At 43.0% G+C, this 19,250-nt stretch overlaps 1 protein-coding gene across 5 annotated transcripts in view; it reads left to right on the top strand.

Moving 5' to 3' along the window:
* Positions 1–19,250, top strand: part of si:ch211-1e14.1 (UPF0606 protein KIAA1549) — a 405,473-nt gene that overhangs the window by 195,043 nt on the left and 191,180 nt on the right. For all 5 annotated transcript variants that reach the window (XM_068051054.1, XM_068051057.1, XM_068051053.1 and 2 more), the window contains one exon: positions 15,837–16,014. In XM_068051054.1, coding sequence (XP_067907155.1) covers positions 15,837–16,014 — 178 coding nt within the window. The remainder of the gene's footprint in view (positions 1–15,836; positions 16,015–19,250) is intronic.

Raw genomic sequence — 19,250 nt, 5'->3', positions numbered from 1 at the left:
CTAACAAGGCAAAGGAATACAGAATAAATAATAGGATACTGAGAAGTGTAGAGGAACAGAGGGACCTTGGAGTGCATGTCCACAGATCCTTGAAGGTGCTAGACAGGTAGAAAAGGTGGTTAAGCAGATATACTGGATACTTGGCTTTATTAGTCGAGGCATAGAATTAAAGAGCTGGGAGACTCTGCTGGAACTGTGCAAAACACCAGTTAGGCCACAGCTGAAGTACTGCGTGCAGTTCTGGTCTCTGCACTGTAGGAAAGACATGATTGCACAAGAGACAGTACAGAGGAGATTTACGAGAATGTTGCCTGGACTGGAGAATTTTAGTTATGAGGAAAGATTGGACAGGCTAGGGGGGTTGTTTCCTTTGGAACAGTGAGGCTGAGGGAAGACCTAATTGAAATGTAGAAAGTTGTAAGGGGTCTAGATAGAGTGGCCAGGAAAGCCCTATTCCCCTTGGTTGAGGGGTCCATAACAAGGGGGAACAAATTTAAGGTCAGAGGTAGGAGGTGTAGAGGGGATTAAAGGGGGAATATTTTTACCCAGAGGGTGGTGGGGATTGGAACTCTGCCTGAAAGGGTGGTAGAGGCAGAAACCCTCATAACATTTAGGAAGTACTTGGAGGAGTCGGTTGCATAGTGGTAATGTCACTGAACTAGTAGTCCAGAGGCCCAAGCTAATGCCCCGGGAACACAGGTTCAAATCTCAACATGGCAGCTGGCGGAAATTAAATTCAATTAATTAATTTCAAAAAATATGCAATTGAAAGCTCGTCTCAGTAATGGGCGATGAAACTATCATTGATTGTCGTAAAAACCCATCTCGTTCACTAATGTCCTTTAGGGACGGGAATCTGCTATCCTTATGTGGTTTGGCCTAAATGTGACTCCAGACTCTTAGCTGCCCTCTGAAATGGCCTAGCCAGGCACTCAGTTGTCAAGGGCAATTAGGGATGGGCAACAAATGCTGACCTTGCCAGCGACGCTCACATCCCATGAAAGAATATTTTTTTAAAATGCACTTGAGGTGCCGTAACCTGCAAGGCTATGGACTAAGAGCTGGAAAGTGGGGTTAGGCTGGATGGTTCTTTGGCCGGCGCGAACGTGATGGGCCGAATGGCCTCCTTCTATACAGTAAATTTCTATGATTCTAGTGGACAGCTACAAAAAGAATCTTGGCCTTTATCTCGAGGGTGGTACAATACAAATGCTCAAAGGATAATTAGGACCAATGCCTGTTCCTATGTTCCTGAGAGTCTTGTCGTTATAGCCTGAGACCAAGAAATTTCTATTATGAACAGTGATGGATGTTTCCAATACAGACTACTTAAGTAGTACTTGAGAGGGGCGGCGCAGTGGTTAGCACCGCAGCCTCACAGCTCCCGGGACCCGGGTTCGATTCTGGGTACTGCCTGTGCGGAGTTTGCAAGTTCTTCCTGTGACCGCGTGGGTTTTCGCCGGGTGCACCGGTTTCCTCCCACAGCCAAAGACATGCAGGTGATAGTAAATTGGCCGTTGTAAATTGCCCCTAGTGTAGGTAGGTGGTAGGGAATATGGGATTACTGTAGGATTAGTATAAATGGGTGGTTGTTGGTCGGCACAGACTCGGTGGGCCGAAGGGCCTGTTTCAGTGCTGTATCTCTAAATAAATAATAAAAAAAAATAAAATTCATCTTTGTGTGAAGTTGCCTGAAAATAGTGTCATGCAGTCTACACAGAATCAAATTAATGTGTTTCTATGACAGTGATTGTGAACGAGAATGTCTGGCAGTGTAGTGCGGGATTTGCCCTTCTGTCTGGTGCTACTTATATCTTACTGGAACTTTCTGTTGTTTATTTAGGGGAAATGAAGTCCAGAGTTCTCACCTTTATCCTTAAACATACAGCCTGGCAGAGCAGCATAGGAGGTGCATTAGCTGACCGCAGAAATTGGATGCTTGCAAACCGACTGTTGTAGTTTGCAGGCCATCTGCACATACTGCCAGCTTTCGCCCATTGCAAAGCTAGACAGGGTTCGATCACTCATCTCAGACTGAATGTGAAACTGATGGTGTGGGGCAGATAACAATGAATCACTGAAGTAGAACATGATTGACTATGCAGGGATCACAACAAAGCACCGTTCTTGTCTCTGTGCAGTCTGTTCTATTTGACTTAGAATCCCATTCAAAAATGTAAACTCTTCTGCACTGTGCACATGTAGAAATAAGTCTCTCTTTTCTCCCTGCACCCCCCCCCCCCCCCCACCAAAACCCAAGCATCTCCCCACCCTCAAAAAATGCAATTTCGGTCTCTGGTTATAAAACAGACTGATAAACAGGGTGATCTCATTGAAAATGTGTAGATGGTCACCAAATGCAGGCCATTAAGTTACTACACTTCAAAAGTGCTTCATTGGCTGTAAAGTACATTTGGACATCCCATGTTTGTGAAAAGCACTATATTAGTGCAAGTCTTTATTTTATTAAGCTCTAATGAGAAGTGAAGTCTGAGGAGTTTCTGTAGTCTCTTGCTTGCAATCAAACATGATCAAATTCTGATCAAATTATCAAGGAAATAGAGGTTAAAATAAAACATGAAAATGAAGTTTATGACAGAAAATAGAAACGTCTAGTATTAAAGGGATGATGGTAACCTGGGCGCATAATTGGCTACGGCATAGGAGCCAGAGAATAGCGGTGAACATGTTTATCTGACTGGGGAGAAGTATGTAGTGGGGTCCGTCAGTAGTTGGCAACTAGACTGTTGATTTTCTGGTTGTATGTAACTAATATTGAGTTAGGTGCAGGAAGTACAATCTTGAAGTTTGCAGACTATGCAAAACTTAGCACGATTGTTGCAGAATTCAGGAGGACGTAGAAAGGCTGGAAAAATGGGCAGACACACAGGCAAATGCAGTTTAATGTGGATAACTGTGAAGTGATGCAATAAAAGCAGAAAATGCTGGAAATGCGCGACAGGGAAGGGGATAAAAGAGGAAGTGGCATTGCACTGTTGATCAAGGAGTCAATTACTGAAGTAAGGAGGGATGACATCTGAGAAGGTTCCTCAAATGAGACCATTTGGGTAGAACTTAAAAACAAAAAGGGGGCAGTCATTTGGCTGGGTGTGTACTACAGGCCTCCAAACAGTCAGAAAGAGATAGAACAGCAGATATGTAGGCAAATCTCTGAGAGGTGTAAAAATAATAGTGTAATAATAGTAGGGGATTTCAACTTTCCCAATATTAACTGGGATAGTCTTAGTGCAAAAGGCTTAAAAGGGACGGAATTCTTAAAATGCATACAGGAGAGCTTTTTGAGCCAGTATGTAGAAAGTCCTACAAGAGAAGGGGCAGTACGGGACCTAATCCTAGGGAATGAAGCCGGTCAAGTGGTAGAAGTGTCAGTGGGGGAGCATTTCGGGGATAGTGACCATAACTCTGTAAGATTTAAGGTAGTTATGGAAAAGGACAAAGATGGACCAGAAATAAAGGTACTGAATTGGGGGAAGGTCGATTTCAATATGATGAAACAGAATCTGGCCAAAGTGAACTGGGAGCAGCTACTTGTAGTAAAGTCTATATCACATCAGTGGGAGTCATTCAAAGAGGAAATTGTGAGAGTTCAGAGCCAACATGTACCCGTTAAGGTGAAGGGTAGGACTAACAGGCCCAGGGAACTCTGGATGTCAAGGGATATAGAGGATTGGATCAGGAAAAAAAAGGAGGCTTACGACAGATCCCAAATGTTGAAAACAGCAGAGGCACTAGAGTATCGAAAGTTAGGGTGTCACCTAAAAAAGTAGTTAGGAGAGCGAAGAGGGGACATGAAAAAGCACTGGCGGGCAAGATAAAGGAAAATCCCAAGTATATAAGTATATTAAGGGTATGAGGATAACCAGGGAAAGAGTAGGGCACATCAGTGACCAAAATGGCAATCTCTGTGTGGAGCTGGAGGACATAGGTGAGGTTTTAAATGATTACTTTTCATTGGTGTTCACCATGGAGAAGGACGATGTAGGTGTAGAGATCAGGGAGGGGGCTTGTGATATACTTGAACATATTAGCATTGAAAGGGAGGAAATATTAGCTGTTTTAGCGGGCTTAAAAGTGGATAAATCCTCAGGCCCAGATGAGATGTATCCCAGGATGTTGTGTGAGGCAAGGGAGGAGATAGCAGGGGCTTTGACACAAATTTTCAAATTCTCTCTGGTGACAGGAGACGTACCAGAGGACTGGAGGACAGCGAATGTGGTACCATTATTCAAGAAGGGTAGTAGAGATAAACCAGGTAATTACAGGCCGGTGAGTCTAACATCAGTGGTTGGGAAAATATTGAAAAAAATTCTGAGGGACAGGATTAATCTCCACTTGGAGAGGCAGGGATTAATCAGGGATAGTCAGCATGGCTTTGTCAGGGGGAGATCGTGTCTAACTAACTTGATTGAATTTTTCGAGGATGTGACTAGATGTGTAGATGAGGGTAAAGGAGTAGATGTAGTATACATGGATTTCAGTAAGGCTTTTGATGAGGTCCCACATAGGAGATTGGTTAAGAAGGTAAGAGCCCATGGGATCCAGGGCAATTTGGCAAATTGGATCCAAAATTGGCTTCGTGGCAGGAGGCAGAGAGTAATGCTCGAGGGCTGTTTTTGCAATTGGAAGCCTGTGACCTGTGGTGTACCACAGGGATCAGTGCTGGGCCCTGTGCTGTTTGTAGTGTACATTAATGATTTAGACATGAGTATAGGAGGTATGATCAGTAAGTTCGCAGATGACACGAAAATTGGTGGTGTTGTAAATAGTGAGGAGGAAATCCTTAGATTACAGGGAGGTATAGATGGTCTGGTAAGATGGGCGGAGCAGTGGCAAATGGAATTTAATCCTGAAAAGTGTGAGGTAATGCATTTTGGAAGGACTAACAAGGCAAGGGAATGTACAATGGATGATAGGACCCTAGGAAGTACAGAAGATCAGAAGGACCTTGGTGTACTTGTCCATAGATCACTGAAGGCAGCAGCCCAGGTAGATAAGGTGGTTAGGAAGGCATATTGGATACTTGCCTTTATTAGCCGAGGCATAGAATATATGAGCAAGGAGCTTATGATGGAGCTATATAAAACACTAATTAAGTCACAGCTGGAGTACTGTGTACAGTTCTGGTCACCACACTATGGGAAGGATGTGATTGCATTGTAGAGGGTTCAGAGGAGATTCACCAGGATGTTGCGTGGGCTGGAGCATTTCAGCTATGAAGAAAGACTGAAAAGGCTAGGGTTGTTTTCCTTGGAGCAGAGAAGGCTGAGGGGGGAACCTGATTGAGGTGTACAAGATTATGAGGGGCATTGATAGGTTAGATAGGAAGAAACTTTTTCCCTTAGTGGAGGCGTCAAGAACCAGGGGGCGTAGATTTAGGGTAAGGGGCAGGAGGTTTAGGGGGGATTTGAGGAAAAATGTTTTCACCCATAGCGTGGTTGGAATCTGGAACGCGCTGCCTGAAGAGGTGGTGGAGGCAGGAACCCTCACAACATTTAAGAAGTATTTAGATGAGCACTTGAACTGCCATAGCATACAAAGCTACGGGCCAAATGCAGGAAAATGGGATTAGAATAGCTGGGTGCAAGATGGCCAGCACAGACACAATGGGCCGAAGGGCCTGTTTCTGTGCTGTGTAGCTCTATGACTCTACACTCAGCAGGTCTGGCAGCGTCTGTGGGGAGGGAAACAGAGTTAATGTTTCGGGTCTGTGAACTTTCATCAGAATGAGAAAAGTTAGAAATGTAATAGGTTTTGAGCAGGTGGAGGAGTGGGGTGGTGTTGGGGGGCCGGGGGGGGGGAATAAAAAGAACACAAGGGAAGGTCTGTGAAAGTCTGGAGGGTCGGTTGGATAAAATCACAAAAGGTTTCATGGTGGAAAGCCAAATAGAATGGTAATGGGACAAGTAAAGAAACAAAACACGTACCTCGTTGAGGTGTGAAGGGCAGGATAGTAGCCGTCCAGGCACAAAGTAAAGGGATTAAGAAAAAAGAGAGAAAAAAAAACAGCAAAAAAAACCACATATAAAAATGGGGGCAGAGGTTATAATCTAAAATTATTGAACTCAGTGTTGAGTCCAGAAGGCTGTAAAGTTCCCAGTCGAAAGATGAGCTACTGTTCCTCGAGCTTGCTTTGAGCAGGCTAAGGATTGAAAGGCTAGAGTGGGAGAGAGGTAGAGAATTAAAATGATAGGCCACAGGAAGCTCAGGGTCATGCTTGCAGACTTATTGCAGATGCTCCATAAAGCAGTCATCCAGTCTGCGTTTGGTCTCCCAAAGTAGAGGAGACCACAATGTGAGCAGCCAATACAGTATACTAGATTGAAAGAAGTACAAGTAAATCACTGTTTCACTCGGAAGGAATGTTTGGGGCTTGGATGGTGAGAAGGTAAAGGACAGGTGTTGCATCTCCTGCGCTTGCATGGAAAGGTGCCTTAGGAAAGGGATGGGGTGTTGGAGGGTGACTGAGGAGTGGGCCAGGGTGTCATGGAGGGAATGGTCCCTTCGGAATGCTGAAAGGGGAGGGGTAGTTGTGTTTGGTGGTGACATCACGGCGGCGGTGTCGGAAATGGCGCAGGATGATCCGTTGAATATGGAAGCTGGTGGGTGGAAGGTGAGGACAAAGGAAACCCTATCGTGGTTCTAGAAGTGAAGGGAAGGTGTGAGAGCAGAAGTGCATGAAATACAACAGACAGTCGAGGGCCCTGTCAACCATGTTGCCCGGGAATCCTCGGTTGAGGAAAAAGGAAGACATATCGGAAGCAGTATTATAGAAGGTTGTGTCATCTGAGCAGGTGTGATGGAGTTAGAGAAGCTGGGAGAATGGAATAGAGTCTTTACAGGGAGCGGGGTGTGAGGAAGTGTAGTCAAGGGAGCTGTGGGAGTTTGTGGGTTTATAGTGAATATTGGTTGATAGGGAGGCACTTGGGGAGAAGCAACATGAAGAGGTAGTATTTTGAGGGGGGGTATTGGGGATGCAAGATTAGAGGGACCTGGGGTGCATATTCACAAGTCTTTGAAGGCAGCAGAGCAAGTTGATAAGGCGGTTAAGAAAGTGTATGGGATGCTTGGCTTTGTAATTGGGGGGTGTTGAATAGAAAAACAAGGAAGTTATTCTAAACCTTTACAACTTTCTCGTTAGGCCTCAGCTGGAGTGTTGAGTACAGTCTGAGCACCATACTTTAGGAAGGATGTCAGGGCACTGGAGAGGGTACAGAGGAGGTTTACCAGAATGATATTAGGGATGAGGTAGCTCAGTTATGTGGAGAGGTTGGAGAAGCTGTGATTATTCTCCTTAGAACAAGGAAGGTTAAAAGGAGACCTAATAAAGGTAGTCAAAATTATGAGGAGTTTTGATAGAGCAAGTAAGGACAATCCATTCCCTCTGGCAAGTGGGTTGGTAACCAAAGGCTGTAGATTTAAAATGATTGGCAAAAAAGTGAGGGGAATTGAAGAGAAAAAGAGGGAGAGGGTTAGGATCTGGTAAATGCACAACTTGAAAGGATGGTGCAATCATATTCCATAGGAACTTATGAAAGGCTTGAACAGGCCTAATTTTGGGGTTATGAAGAAAAAGGTGGGGCATGGGACTAAATTGAACGCCTCTTTCAAAGAGCTGGCACAAGGATAATTGGCCGAATGGTGATCCCCTCCTGTGCTATAAGATCCTAAGTAGAAAATGGGAGATGCGCAGTGGATGCACATAGAGTTCTGTTGGGTCACGAAAAGGTCCTTTACGCTTTCAGGAAACTGGTCCATGGTCTGTAATATTTAAAAAATGAAAGAAGTCCACAGTTTGTTGCTGTTCATATGCAAATAGCAGAAGGAACATTAATCCTGAAAATATTAGTGGAAGCTATACACTGCCTTTCCAGCTCAGAATTTGGATCCAGCCCAGACTGATGGATTGAAAGTCTTCTCTCTTTCGTGAACATTAGTTTTGGCCAGTTGCTAGTGGGCATGGGCACACTGAAAAGTTGCCACAAAACTGACAGTCTCACTCTGAGCTCCCAGAGAGCTCGTCTGGGAAATGGAACTTTTTTTGTTGCTGCTGAGGTGTGCTGTTGAATCATACCAGAGGGTAAATTCTCATCTGAATTAACAAAATCATAATATTCAATATTTATGTGGAGTCACTTGCTTGCAATCACTGCAAGCAAGAAAGTCTGGAATAAAGTATTAATTAATCATGGTTAACTTTAAAAAAAAATGCATTCTCAAATTCTGATACCTATGAAATATTTTCACTGAGTAATGCAAGATGGTAGTGATGCCTCCAAATTCTTTATAAAGCTTTTCCTGTTGCAAACTTTGAATAAGCTATGTCTCATCGCTTGTTGGGCAAGACCTGTAGTTTAAACCAACTATAGCACACAAATGTATATTTGGTTAGTTTGCCACCATTTGTATATTTGGTTTGACTAGCTAGGAGAGATCACTGAGTCTTCATCAACTCATTTATTACATTTTAACTACATACAGCTTTACATAAGTCTGTATGACTTCTATGAAGCCATGCTACTTCTCCTTCAAGTCTCTCTCACATGTGATCTCTTAGATCATCATGGTGGGAGGTATTTTTCACACAGTCTCAACATTAACCCTTTCAAACTCTTAGACTACATCTCTCCCCCCCACCCCCCCTACAAAGTCTTCACTCATATACATTCATTTTTTTTATTTTTACATACTACCCTATCTTCCCCCAAGTCTCTGACATCACAGATTCAGTCTGTCAGGAGGTTTCACAACTCTCCCTGATCATGATGTTGTCAGACACGGAAGATAAGTAGTCTTTCTCTGAACTTTTGTTTCTTGTCTTGGACAGCCAAAATTGAGGTTTGTAGTTTTCAGAATTTCAGGTTCAACATCTGGTTCATCCAAATGTATGACTGATGTCTTTGATGAATAGAAGTAAGATTTCTCCTGTTTCTTCTTATAGTACCTTCTGAAGTATCTGCTAAATAAGATCTCTGTTGATTCTCATCTCTCTGGACAATTACTCCTTCTCTGCCTTGGTCTTGTACCCATTCCTTTTCTCCTTCCATCAACTTAGGTAGGTTCCTGGTACAATATTTCCTATTATAATTATAAGCTTGTTGCTTTTGTTGAGACTTTTCTCTGTCTTGAACTCTCTGATAATCCTGGACTTCCGACTTGGAAGTAATTTTTTTGGGTAGGATGTGAAGTTGTGTTTTGAGCTTCTTTCCCCTCATCAGTTCTGATGGTGCTAATCTGCATAGAAATGGAGTAGATCTGTAGTTAAGAATTCCCTTTGAAAATCTTCATTCTTCTTTAATGGTGCTTTGATAGTTTTGACTCCTCTTTCAGCTTCACCATTAGATTGGATATTGAGGAGAACTTGTAAGATGTACAAATCCAGTTTTCTGCAAAGTGCGTAAAGTAGTCGTTTGCAAATTGTCCATAATCGGAAACTATCTGGTCAGGTATACCATGTGTTGCAAAGATTTCCCATAAAGCTCAAATGACTATCTCAGTAAAAGCCTGCTACCCGACCCGAACCCGATGGGACCCGGCGACATGTGTTGGGTTCGGGTCGGGTCGGGCCCGTCTTCTGGGTCTGGCTGCCGGGCTGGGTCGGCCTTGGGTCGGGCCGGACACACAGTCTAAGTGCTCTGCTGGTACGTATTAAAAATAAAAAACTTCCCTGAGCTGGGAGTCCGGGATGAAACTGAGTCTGCGCAGTGAGCGAGTGATGTCACTATGATATCGTGCTGCAGCTTCGTGGAGCTTCCCAGTCGGAAGGTAAGTAAAGGGATGGTCGGGTTGGGCTCCTGTCGAAATTGGAGGGACTCGTCTGCTGTGAATAGGTTGGGTTCAGGTCGGGTTATTTTTCCCGACATGACCAGGCCTTTATATCTCAGTAGTTGTTGTGTACAAATGTTTGACTTCGATCCATCTTGAAAAATATTGGATGACAATCAGGTAGGATTTTCCATTCAACATGAATAGATCCATCCCCAGATGTTCCTTCGGTCTGGTTGGAAATCGGGCCGAAATAAGGGGTTTCCCTTTGATCCTGTCTGTGCACTGCGCTTATCTGGCAATTAGAAATCATTTCTTCTTTATCTCTCAATATTTCCAGCCACCACATGGATGACTGAGCCTGTGCTCTGCATTTCATTATACCCATGTGGCCCTGGTGTATTTTCTCCAAGAAAGGAGTGAGTCCGGAATCACCAGCCTCTTGTCAAATACCAGTAAATCATCCACAATAGTTAAATGCCTTCTGTGTTCGAAGAAGATTTTCATCACCTTACCACTGGGACGCTGTTGCGGCCAACCTTTGCTGCAATATTGGTGGATACGGATGCATTCTTCATCTTGCATCTGAGCATGAGTAATTGGAGCTTTTTTGAGCCTGCCTGCCGTTGTGATGCAGTGAACTGAGAATGTGACTCAAGCTCTTTAATAAAGTTAACATCCTGTTATGTAGGATGGTCAGCAGTAGCTCTGGGCAATGCATTTGCTGCCATTTGTTGTTTGCCCTGTACATATACTGTTTCATGCGTGACTCTCAAACGCCTCAACCGGAATCTCTGGATTCTCAGAAGCATCCTTGTGAGTTCCTTTTCATTAAGTAAAGAAACTAGAGGTTTGTGGTCTGTCTCTATGATGACCTTTAAACTGATAATATAATCTGAGAACTTCTCACAAGCCCACGTGACTGCGAGACCTTCTTTCTCTATGACGGCATATCTTGTTTCAGTCTCAGACAATGCTCGAGACACATAATAAACCGGTCTTTGACATCCATCTGGTTGTTCTTGAAAAAGGACTGCGCCTAACCTTGTAGATGAGGCATCTGCTGCAATTGTGGTTCGTAGTAAGGGGTTATAATGCACTTGGATATCTGGTGATATCAGCATTTCCTTGATCCTTTCAAATGCCTGCTCCTGATGTGCATTCCAACACCATGCTTGAGCTTTCCTTTATAGTTGTCTTAAGGGCTCAGTACCTTGTTCTAGATTGGGTAACATTTTGCCAATTGATTAACCATTCCAAGGATTCTTTGAAGATCTTGGACGGAAGTAGGAAGTGGGAATTCACTAATGGCTGTTGTCTTTTGCGGGTCTGCCATTATACCATTGTTACTGTCAATATGTCCTGAGAAACAAATAGACATTTTCGAGAATTCACACTTTTCATTAAGTGTCAGGCCGCCTTCTGGTAGACGATTCAAAACTGCTCTACCCTCAGGTTATGTTCTTCAATGGATTCAACATGGACCAAGATGTCACCCATATGGCATATTACTCCTTTAAGTCCTTCTAGAATGTTCAACATAGTTCATTGAAATATCTCTGGTGCTGATGTTGTACCGAATGGTAAAAGATTAAAACAAAATCTTCTGAACGGAGTAATGAAGGATGTCAATAATCTTGACTTCTTGTCCAACGGAACTTGCCAAAAGCCACTATTCGCGCCAAGCTTTGTGAGCATGGTACTATTGGATAACTTTGCTGAGTTTTCGTCCACTGAGGACATCGGATGACTTCTCTTGCCACAGTCTTATTAAGTTGAGTTACGTCTACACAACTGTGAAGAGTACCGTTAGGTTTAGGAACTGGAACCATTCCCAATACCACTCTGTTGGTTCAATAACAGGAGAGATGACTCTCATCTTGTTCATCTCTCCTAGCTATTTTTTGGACTTGCTTCATTAGTAGGTGTGGTATCTTCCTAGGCATGAAAATACATACAGGTTTAGCGTCTTGCAACGTAATTTTATATTTGGTTTTCCATCTTCCTGGACCAGTAAATAATTTTGGGAAATCTTTTTGAAAGTAACTCCTGGATTATTGTTGCTTAACGTCTTACGCTTTTCTTATAAGATGAAAGCCAATACAAACTCTTTTGCTTGAGAGAGAGAATTCTTGATTCCATAGAACATACAGTGTTTCCAATATCTGCTTTCCCTTGTACTGGAGTGTTACCTGTAGCTTTCTCTTGATTTTTAGTTCAAACCCTCTTGGGCCATGTCACTGACTTTCTGGTGCAGGTAATACGTTGATAACCACGGCTCATTGTCTGATAAAACCGTTACACTTGCTCCAGTGTCCACTTTAAGATTGGTGATATGTCCGTTGACATATATAATTGCAGACCAGAATGTCTGATTAGGTTCATTAATCTGACCAAAGTAGTTTTCTGATTTCTGTCTTGATGGAGATCGTTCAACTTCATTAATGATTCTATGCATGAAGGCTTTTTCTTTCAAACCTGTGGGAGTAGAGATTTTACTTAGGCACATCTTCCCAAAATGGCCTATTTTCTTACAATGGAAGCATTCTGCTTTGTTTGTAGGACACTGTTAGCACCACACTGCTGTCAGGGCTTCATAGCGTCCTACACTCCACCCCCCCCCACTCCCCCCACTCCCCAGTGTGCCTTCTTTTCTGGTGCTTCTTTTACAGCCCTGTGCTTAAGGAACTATACAGTCACTGGAGGTTTCCTGAACCAAGGTTTTTCTTCACCTCTCAGGATTACTCTGTTGGTCTTCCTGACCTCCGCTTGTCTCACCAGCTCTATTGCTTTGTCTAGGGTGAGGTCTTCCTTCGACTGCAATAAATCTGATAGGGATTCTCAGTAATACCTACTACAATGTGGTCTCATATTAATTCTGTTTTTAGGTCACCACATTCACATCCTTCAGCTTATCTGTAAAGGTCATTAATAAAAGCATCCACTGGTTTCTGGATCCTTCTGTTAAATCTTGCCCTTTCCAGAATCTTATTGCTCTTCAGGTTAAAATAGTTATTGAAAGCTTTTAAAACTTCATCAACTTTATCTGATGTCTCATTAATGCTTTGTCTTGCAATAAGATTGTCTGCTATTACCCCAGTGAAATACAGCAATGTGTTAACTTGCTCTGCTTCAGACTGGCTGTCAAATGTGGAAGCAATTCAGTATCTCAGAAATCTTTTTTGCCAGAGTGACCAATTTTGAGTTTGATTTGGTCCTTCCATATCCCCAAGTGTCTCTGGTATTGTGAATTTAAGATCCATCGCTTTCTATGTAGTTTACTTTCTTTTTAAAATTTTCCCTCCGGTATCTGAGGTTTTCCTGTATTTTTTAGCCCCGCGCTGAGTCCCGTGGTCACCGTTTCTCCCTGTAAAATCTCGCCGCTAGACTCTGTATTTATTTCCTAAATGCAGTTTTGTGGCGTTTCTTTCCATATTCTTTTTACTCCCTTAACTTGGAGTATTGAGTATTTGCAGCCTCTTTGTTGTTCTGTTTCTTGTGGTTGCCACGTGTAATGGCGCAGACCTCGGATCTGTCCTCACTAAGAACTTTTGATTTTCCCGGTGCTGCCTGTCTACTGTCATTAGGAACAAATTTTTACCCTCTTTACGGGTTGATCACCAAACCGTTGCTTGATTCTCCAACTCGAAGCCTGTGATTGCTGGACTGGAATTTTTTCACAGACTACCTGCCTATGTGGTGCAGCCTGAATGCCTCTGCAAGCCGATTCCCCCGATTCTCCATGCCTCCTTCATCCATGCATCAGCTCTGGAGTCTTTCACAGCCTCTTCTCAAGTTCTGCAGTTTTGGTACTTTTCCCATGTCAGCCTTCTTCAAAGTATTTCTTCAGATTCTTCTGGGTGCTTTATGGTAAGACCCACCACTGTTCACCATGTTGTATATTTGGTTAGTCTGCCACCATTTGTATATTTGGCTATTTTGTTAGCGAGGAGAGATTACTGAGTCTTCAGTAATTTTACCTAATTCATTTATTATCTTTTAATTATGTATGACTTTACATAAGTCTCTATGACTTCTCTGAAGCCATGTTGCTTCTCCTTCAAGTTTCTCTCACATCTGATCTCTTACATCATCATGGTGAGAGGTATTCCTCACACTGTCTCAACATTAACCCTTTCAAACCCTTATATTACACAAACCTCTGAAAAGGAACGTAAGAATGAATGAATGATTACCAAGGAAACCACTTTACTACCCTGCTGCCATCTGTTGGCTGTTTTATGGGTTTGTTTGACAAGCAAGTCAAAATGAAATAATCTTACAATATTTGTTCAAATGTTAAGTTTTCCGTTGGACTGTTTTTTAAAATTATTGTGTCAATGCTAAATTGTGAAAGCAAGTACATTTTCAGTTTCTGTAGATACATTCCAAGCTGATGACTTTATCCCTCAATTTTTTCTTATTCCACCTCCTGTTTGGCATCTGCTGTTTTGCTTTACTTAATGTAAAGTGTTTTGAGAAGTTTTCCTTTATCAGGTGTGCCTGGAACCATAGTAGTTAACACAGAAGGATGGAGGCCATTTGGCCCATTTTGTTTTTGCTGGCCTTTTACTGGAATTCAAAACGAATCCCTTTGCCATAAAAGATAACATTCCATATTCCAACAACCCTTTGACTAAAGAAATGTTTCCTAATCCCTCTCCTCTGTTAGTGACAATTTAATATTAATGATTCCCCCTCTTCCTCACTCATTTTCCAAACAAAGGAAATATTCTTTCCTTGTGCAACTTATCAAAGCTCTTTAGAATTTTCAGAATGTACTGAATTTCCTCTTAGCCTTCTTTGCTCCAGTGGAAGACATCCTGGTATCTTGTCTATCCTCATAATGGAAGTTTCCCATGCTGTTCAAAGCACTGAATTGCCTTACTCGCCTTTCTTTTATGAGGCACCCAAAATTGCAGATAATAATCTGTGTAACAAATTTTTTTTTATCATTACTTTTTTTTGCTTTATAAAATTTATAAAATTTGCATTTATAAAAGCCAAATGCAGTTGGTCTTTTTATGGCTTTGTCCTGTGCTTCCAGGGAACTGTGTGTTTAAACCCCTAGGTTTCTTTGCTAATCTGCATCTTCCAGTATCTTTCCTTTAAAAATGAACTTCTGTTCCTTGTTTGCATCCCAAAATGTATTACCTCATGCTTCACCACTTAAATTACATGTTCTTCACGTCTGGCTGTTCGGCTAACCTGTCTATCCTCCTGAAGTTCCTTACAGTCTTCCTTTATGTCATCAGAAAATTAACGCATTTGTAGGAGTATCTTAACAGGGATTTCAGTGATTAAAGATGAAGGACCTCTTTCTGCAAGAGACTAGGAATGGGCAATAATTGTTGGCCTTACCAGCGATGCTTGTATTCCAAAAATGGATTAAAAAAATTAAATTATGCTGCATGTGCCCAAGTCCAAATCATTTATATATACCAAGAACAAAATTAAACCTAGTATGGAACCGTGGAGTACCATATCCATATCCAAGTATTCCCCATTTCCCCTCATCCTATGCAGAATTTCCATAGCTGTTGTTTGAAGAAGAGCAGGAGGTTCTCCCAAGTATTCTGGACACCATTTCTCCTTTAGTCACTAAAAATAGATTGGTCATCCATCGCATTATAGTTTATGGGATCTTACCGTGTGTTAAATGTTTATGGTACTTACTTTGTACTTGGAGCTCTGAGGTGTTTGAGTGGCATGATAAGGTGCTCCTTTTAAGGCTCATACCTATTTCAAAGATGTACCTGTCTATTCAGCATATCTCATGATACATTTCTTTCCAGAAATGCATTCAATTATCTCTTAAGTTCATAAGTATTATCTATCTGAATGGCTGTTCCTGATTAAATGCACCATTTTATATTTGCCCAATGGTTGAATTTGTGCTGTGGAATAATATTCCATCAAAGTGCAGTTTTCATGTTCTTAATCTATTAGAAAAATGAAGCTTTCAGAAATCAGTCATTATTAATGCATGGCATTGTTGGGCTGTACTCATTTCATTTTTGCTCTGTTTGTTTTTTTTCCCTTGCTCATTCCAGGTTTTTCAAGCGAATCAAGAGCTCATGTTCATGGTGACCGCAGGCTCCGTTGTTTTCTCTGGACCAGCTGTGCTTAATTCTCTCAGTCGAACCACGCTTGTTACTGGCAACTCCCCACTCATCCTTTCCCTCCAGCCAGCTCTGGCTGTGCCAGACCACCAGGCGCAGGTTCAAATTGGTAAGGGTCTACAATGTGTTGACTAATTCACTGGCAGACTCAGATTGTGCAATTTGTGTATCTACTTCAGGATTTTTGGCATCTACATTTAACTCAACAATCCCATCGCTGTCAAGTGGATGACACAATATTATTGGGTCAAGTTTCAAAAATAAAAGGGATTGTGGAACTCTCGATGTACTGAACCTTGTGGTGTAGTATTGAGTTACATAGGCCAGAAGCGTCTAGATTCAAACCCTTGTCTGTACTGAATTTGCACAGCTATTGACCTCAACACACCTAAACAAGGAAGGAAAAAAGATTAGCCAGGGTTCCCACTTCTGACTGTTATCTAATGATGTCAGTCTTGGCTCAGTGGTAGCATTCTGAGTTACAAAGTTGTGGGTTGAAGCCCACATAATCTATAATAACAGCAACTTCAATTATATGGAGGCTTTAACATAGTAAATGGTCCCAAGGTGCTTTGCAGGAGTATAATCAAACGGGGCGGCGCAGCGGTTAGCACCGCAGCCTCACAGCTCCAGCAACCCGGGTTCGGTTCTGGGTACTGCCTGTGCGGAGTTTGCAAGTTCTCCCTGTGACCGCGTGGGTTTCCGCCGGGTGCTCCGGTGGAGAGATTTAGGGAAGGAATTCTAGAGCTTACAGAGTCTAGGGCCTCAGCAGCTGCAAGCATTGCTGCCAACATGGAACATTAAAAATTTGGGGATTTGGAAGAGGCCAAAATTGGTGGTGCAGAGATCTCGAACAGTTGTTGGGCTGGTGGAGTTAGAGATGTGGAGGAACGAGGCCATAGAGGGATTTAAAAACAAGAATGAGAATTTTAAAATTGAGGTATTGCCGGACAGGGAGCCAGTGTAGGTCACTGAGGATTGGGGTGATGGGGAAATGGAATTGGTGAAAGTTAGGATAGGGCGGCAGACCTTTGGATGAACTCAAGTTTATGGAGGATGTAAAATGAGAGGACAGCCAGGAGAACATTGGAATAAGCAACACTAGGCAAACACTTGATGCACAGTGCTGTCGGAGGGCCGTATTATCGATAAGATGCTAAACTTGGGCGCTGTCTGCTCTCAGGTGATTGTAGAAGATCCTATGACAGTATTCAAAGAAGACCAGTATTGTTCTTCTTAATGTCCCGGACAATATTTATCCTGGTGTTTGTGGGATCTTATTGTGAGGAGCTTGGCTGCTGTGTTTCCTACATTACAACAATGTTGTGACTGCACTTCAGAAATACTTCATTAGCTTTGAAATTTTCTGAGGTTGGAGAAGGTGTTATATAAATACAAGTTCCTTCTCCTTTCTTTCCATAAATATAGGACAAAACTCGGTAGAGAGATCTGTCTATGGTCATATAGTTTGCTGACACTGTCTTGCATCACCTGTAAGGAATGATCATTCAGGTGAGAAACTGAGGGACATCTGGTACCCAAAGGTGTATGCTCCCAGCATGATAGGGAAGGGGCATGGAGGATGCCTCTCATTACCAGCTGGGTAAGAAAATGTGCTGTACTTTGAGGAACCATAAATTCTCTCACATCAAAAAGAGACTTCGTAAGACCCTGAGTTTGCAGTTCATTTTAGACCATCGTCCTCCAGACAACACTCAGTTGCTGTCTGGAATTTGCCCCTAAGCAATGAAAAGTGGCCAAAGGTGATGTGTTCTGCCAATATAATTGTTTCATTGTTCCACCATCCGCTGTATTGCTATAACCCACTTCATGATCTTGGGATGTAACAAAATATTATACAGCCAGTGAAGTACTTTTAGCATGTGGTCGCTGTTTTAATGTAAGAAACATGGAAGACAATTTACACACAGCAAAGTTCCATAAACAGCAATGTGTTAACCATATAATCTGTTTTAGTGATGTTGCTTGAGGTCTAATTATTAGCCAAGACACCAGGAAGAACTCCCCTGTGGTAGGAGGTGATGTAGTAGTATTATCACTGGACTAGTAACCCAGAGACCCAGGGTATTTCTCTGGGGACAGGGGTTCGAATCCCACCACAGCAGAAGGTGGAATTTGAAATTAATTTTTATTTTTATTTTATTTAGAGATACAGCACTGAAACAGGCCCTTCGGCCCACCGAGTCTGTGCCGACCAACAACCGCCCATTTATACTAACCCTACAGTAATCCCATATTCCCTACCACCTACCTACACTAGGGGCAATTTACAATGGCCAATTTACTTATCACCTGCATGTCTTTGGCTGTGGGAGGAAACGGGAGCACCTGGCGAAAACCCACGCAGTCACAGGGAGAACTTGCAAACTCCACACAGGCAGTATCCAGAATCGAACCCGGGTCCCTGCAGCTATGAGGCTGCGGTGCTAACCACTGCGTCGCCCTAATTAATAAATCTGGAATTAAAAGCCAATCTAATGATGGCCATGAAACCATTGTCGATTGTTATAAAAACCCATCTGGTTCACTAATGTCCTTTAGGGAAGGAAATCTGCTGTCCTTACCTGGTCTGGCCGACATGTGACTCCAGACCCACAGCAATGTGGTTAACTCTTACATGCCCTCATAAATGGCCTAACAAGCCACTCAGTCGTACCTAACCGCTACGAAGTCAACAAAAAGGAATGAAACTGGACGGACCACCTGGCATCGACCTAGGCACCGGAAACGAGATTGACAAACCCAGCCCTGTCGACCCTGCAAAGTCCTCCTTACTAACATCTGGGGACTTGTGCCAAAGTTGGGAGAGCTGTCCCACAGACTAGTCAAGCAACAGCCTGACATAGTCATACTCACGGAATCAAAGCTCACAGACAATGTCCCAGGCACTGCCATCACCATCCCCGGGTATGTCCTGTCCCACCGGCAGGACAGACCCAGCAGAGGTGGCGGCACAGTGGTATACAGTAGGGAGGGAGTTGCCCTGGGAGTCCTCAACATTGACTCCGGACCCCATGAAGTCTCATGGCATCAGGTCAAACTTGGGCAAGGTAACCTCCTACTGATTACCACCTACCGCCCTCCCTCAGCTGATGACTCAGTACTCCACCATGTTGAATAGCACTTGGAGAAAGCACTGAAGGTGGCAAGGGCACAAAATGTACTCTGGGTGGGGGACTTCAATGACCATCACCAAGAGTGGCTCGGTAGCACCACTACTGACCGAGCTGGCCGAGTCCTAAAGGACATAGCTGCTAGATTGGGTCTGCGGCAGGTGGTGGGGGAACCAACACGAGGGAAAAACATACTTGGCCTCGTCCTCAC

Source organism: Heterodontus francisci, chromosome 18 (genome assembly GCF_036365525.1).
Source record: "Heterodontus francisci isolate sHetFra1 chromosome 18, sHetFra1.hap1, whole genome shotgun sequence".
Classification (NCBI taxonomy): Eukaryota; Metazoa; Chordata; class Chondrichthyes; order Heterodontiformes; family Heterodontidae; genus Heterodontus; species Heterodontus francisci.
This window is presented reverse-complemented; position numbering and strand designations above follow the sequence as displayed.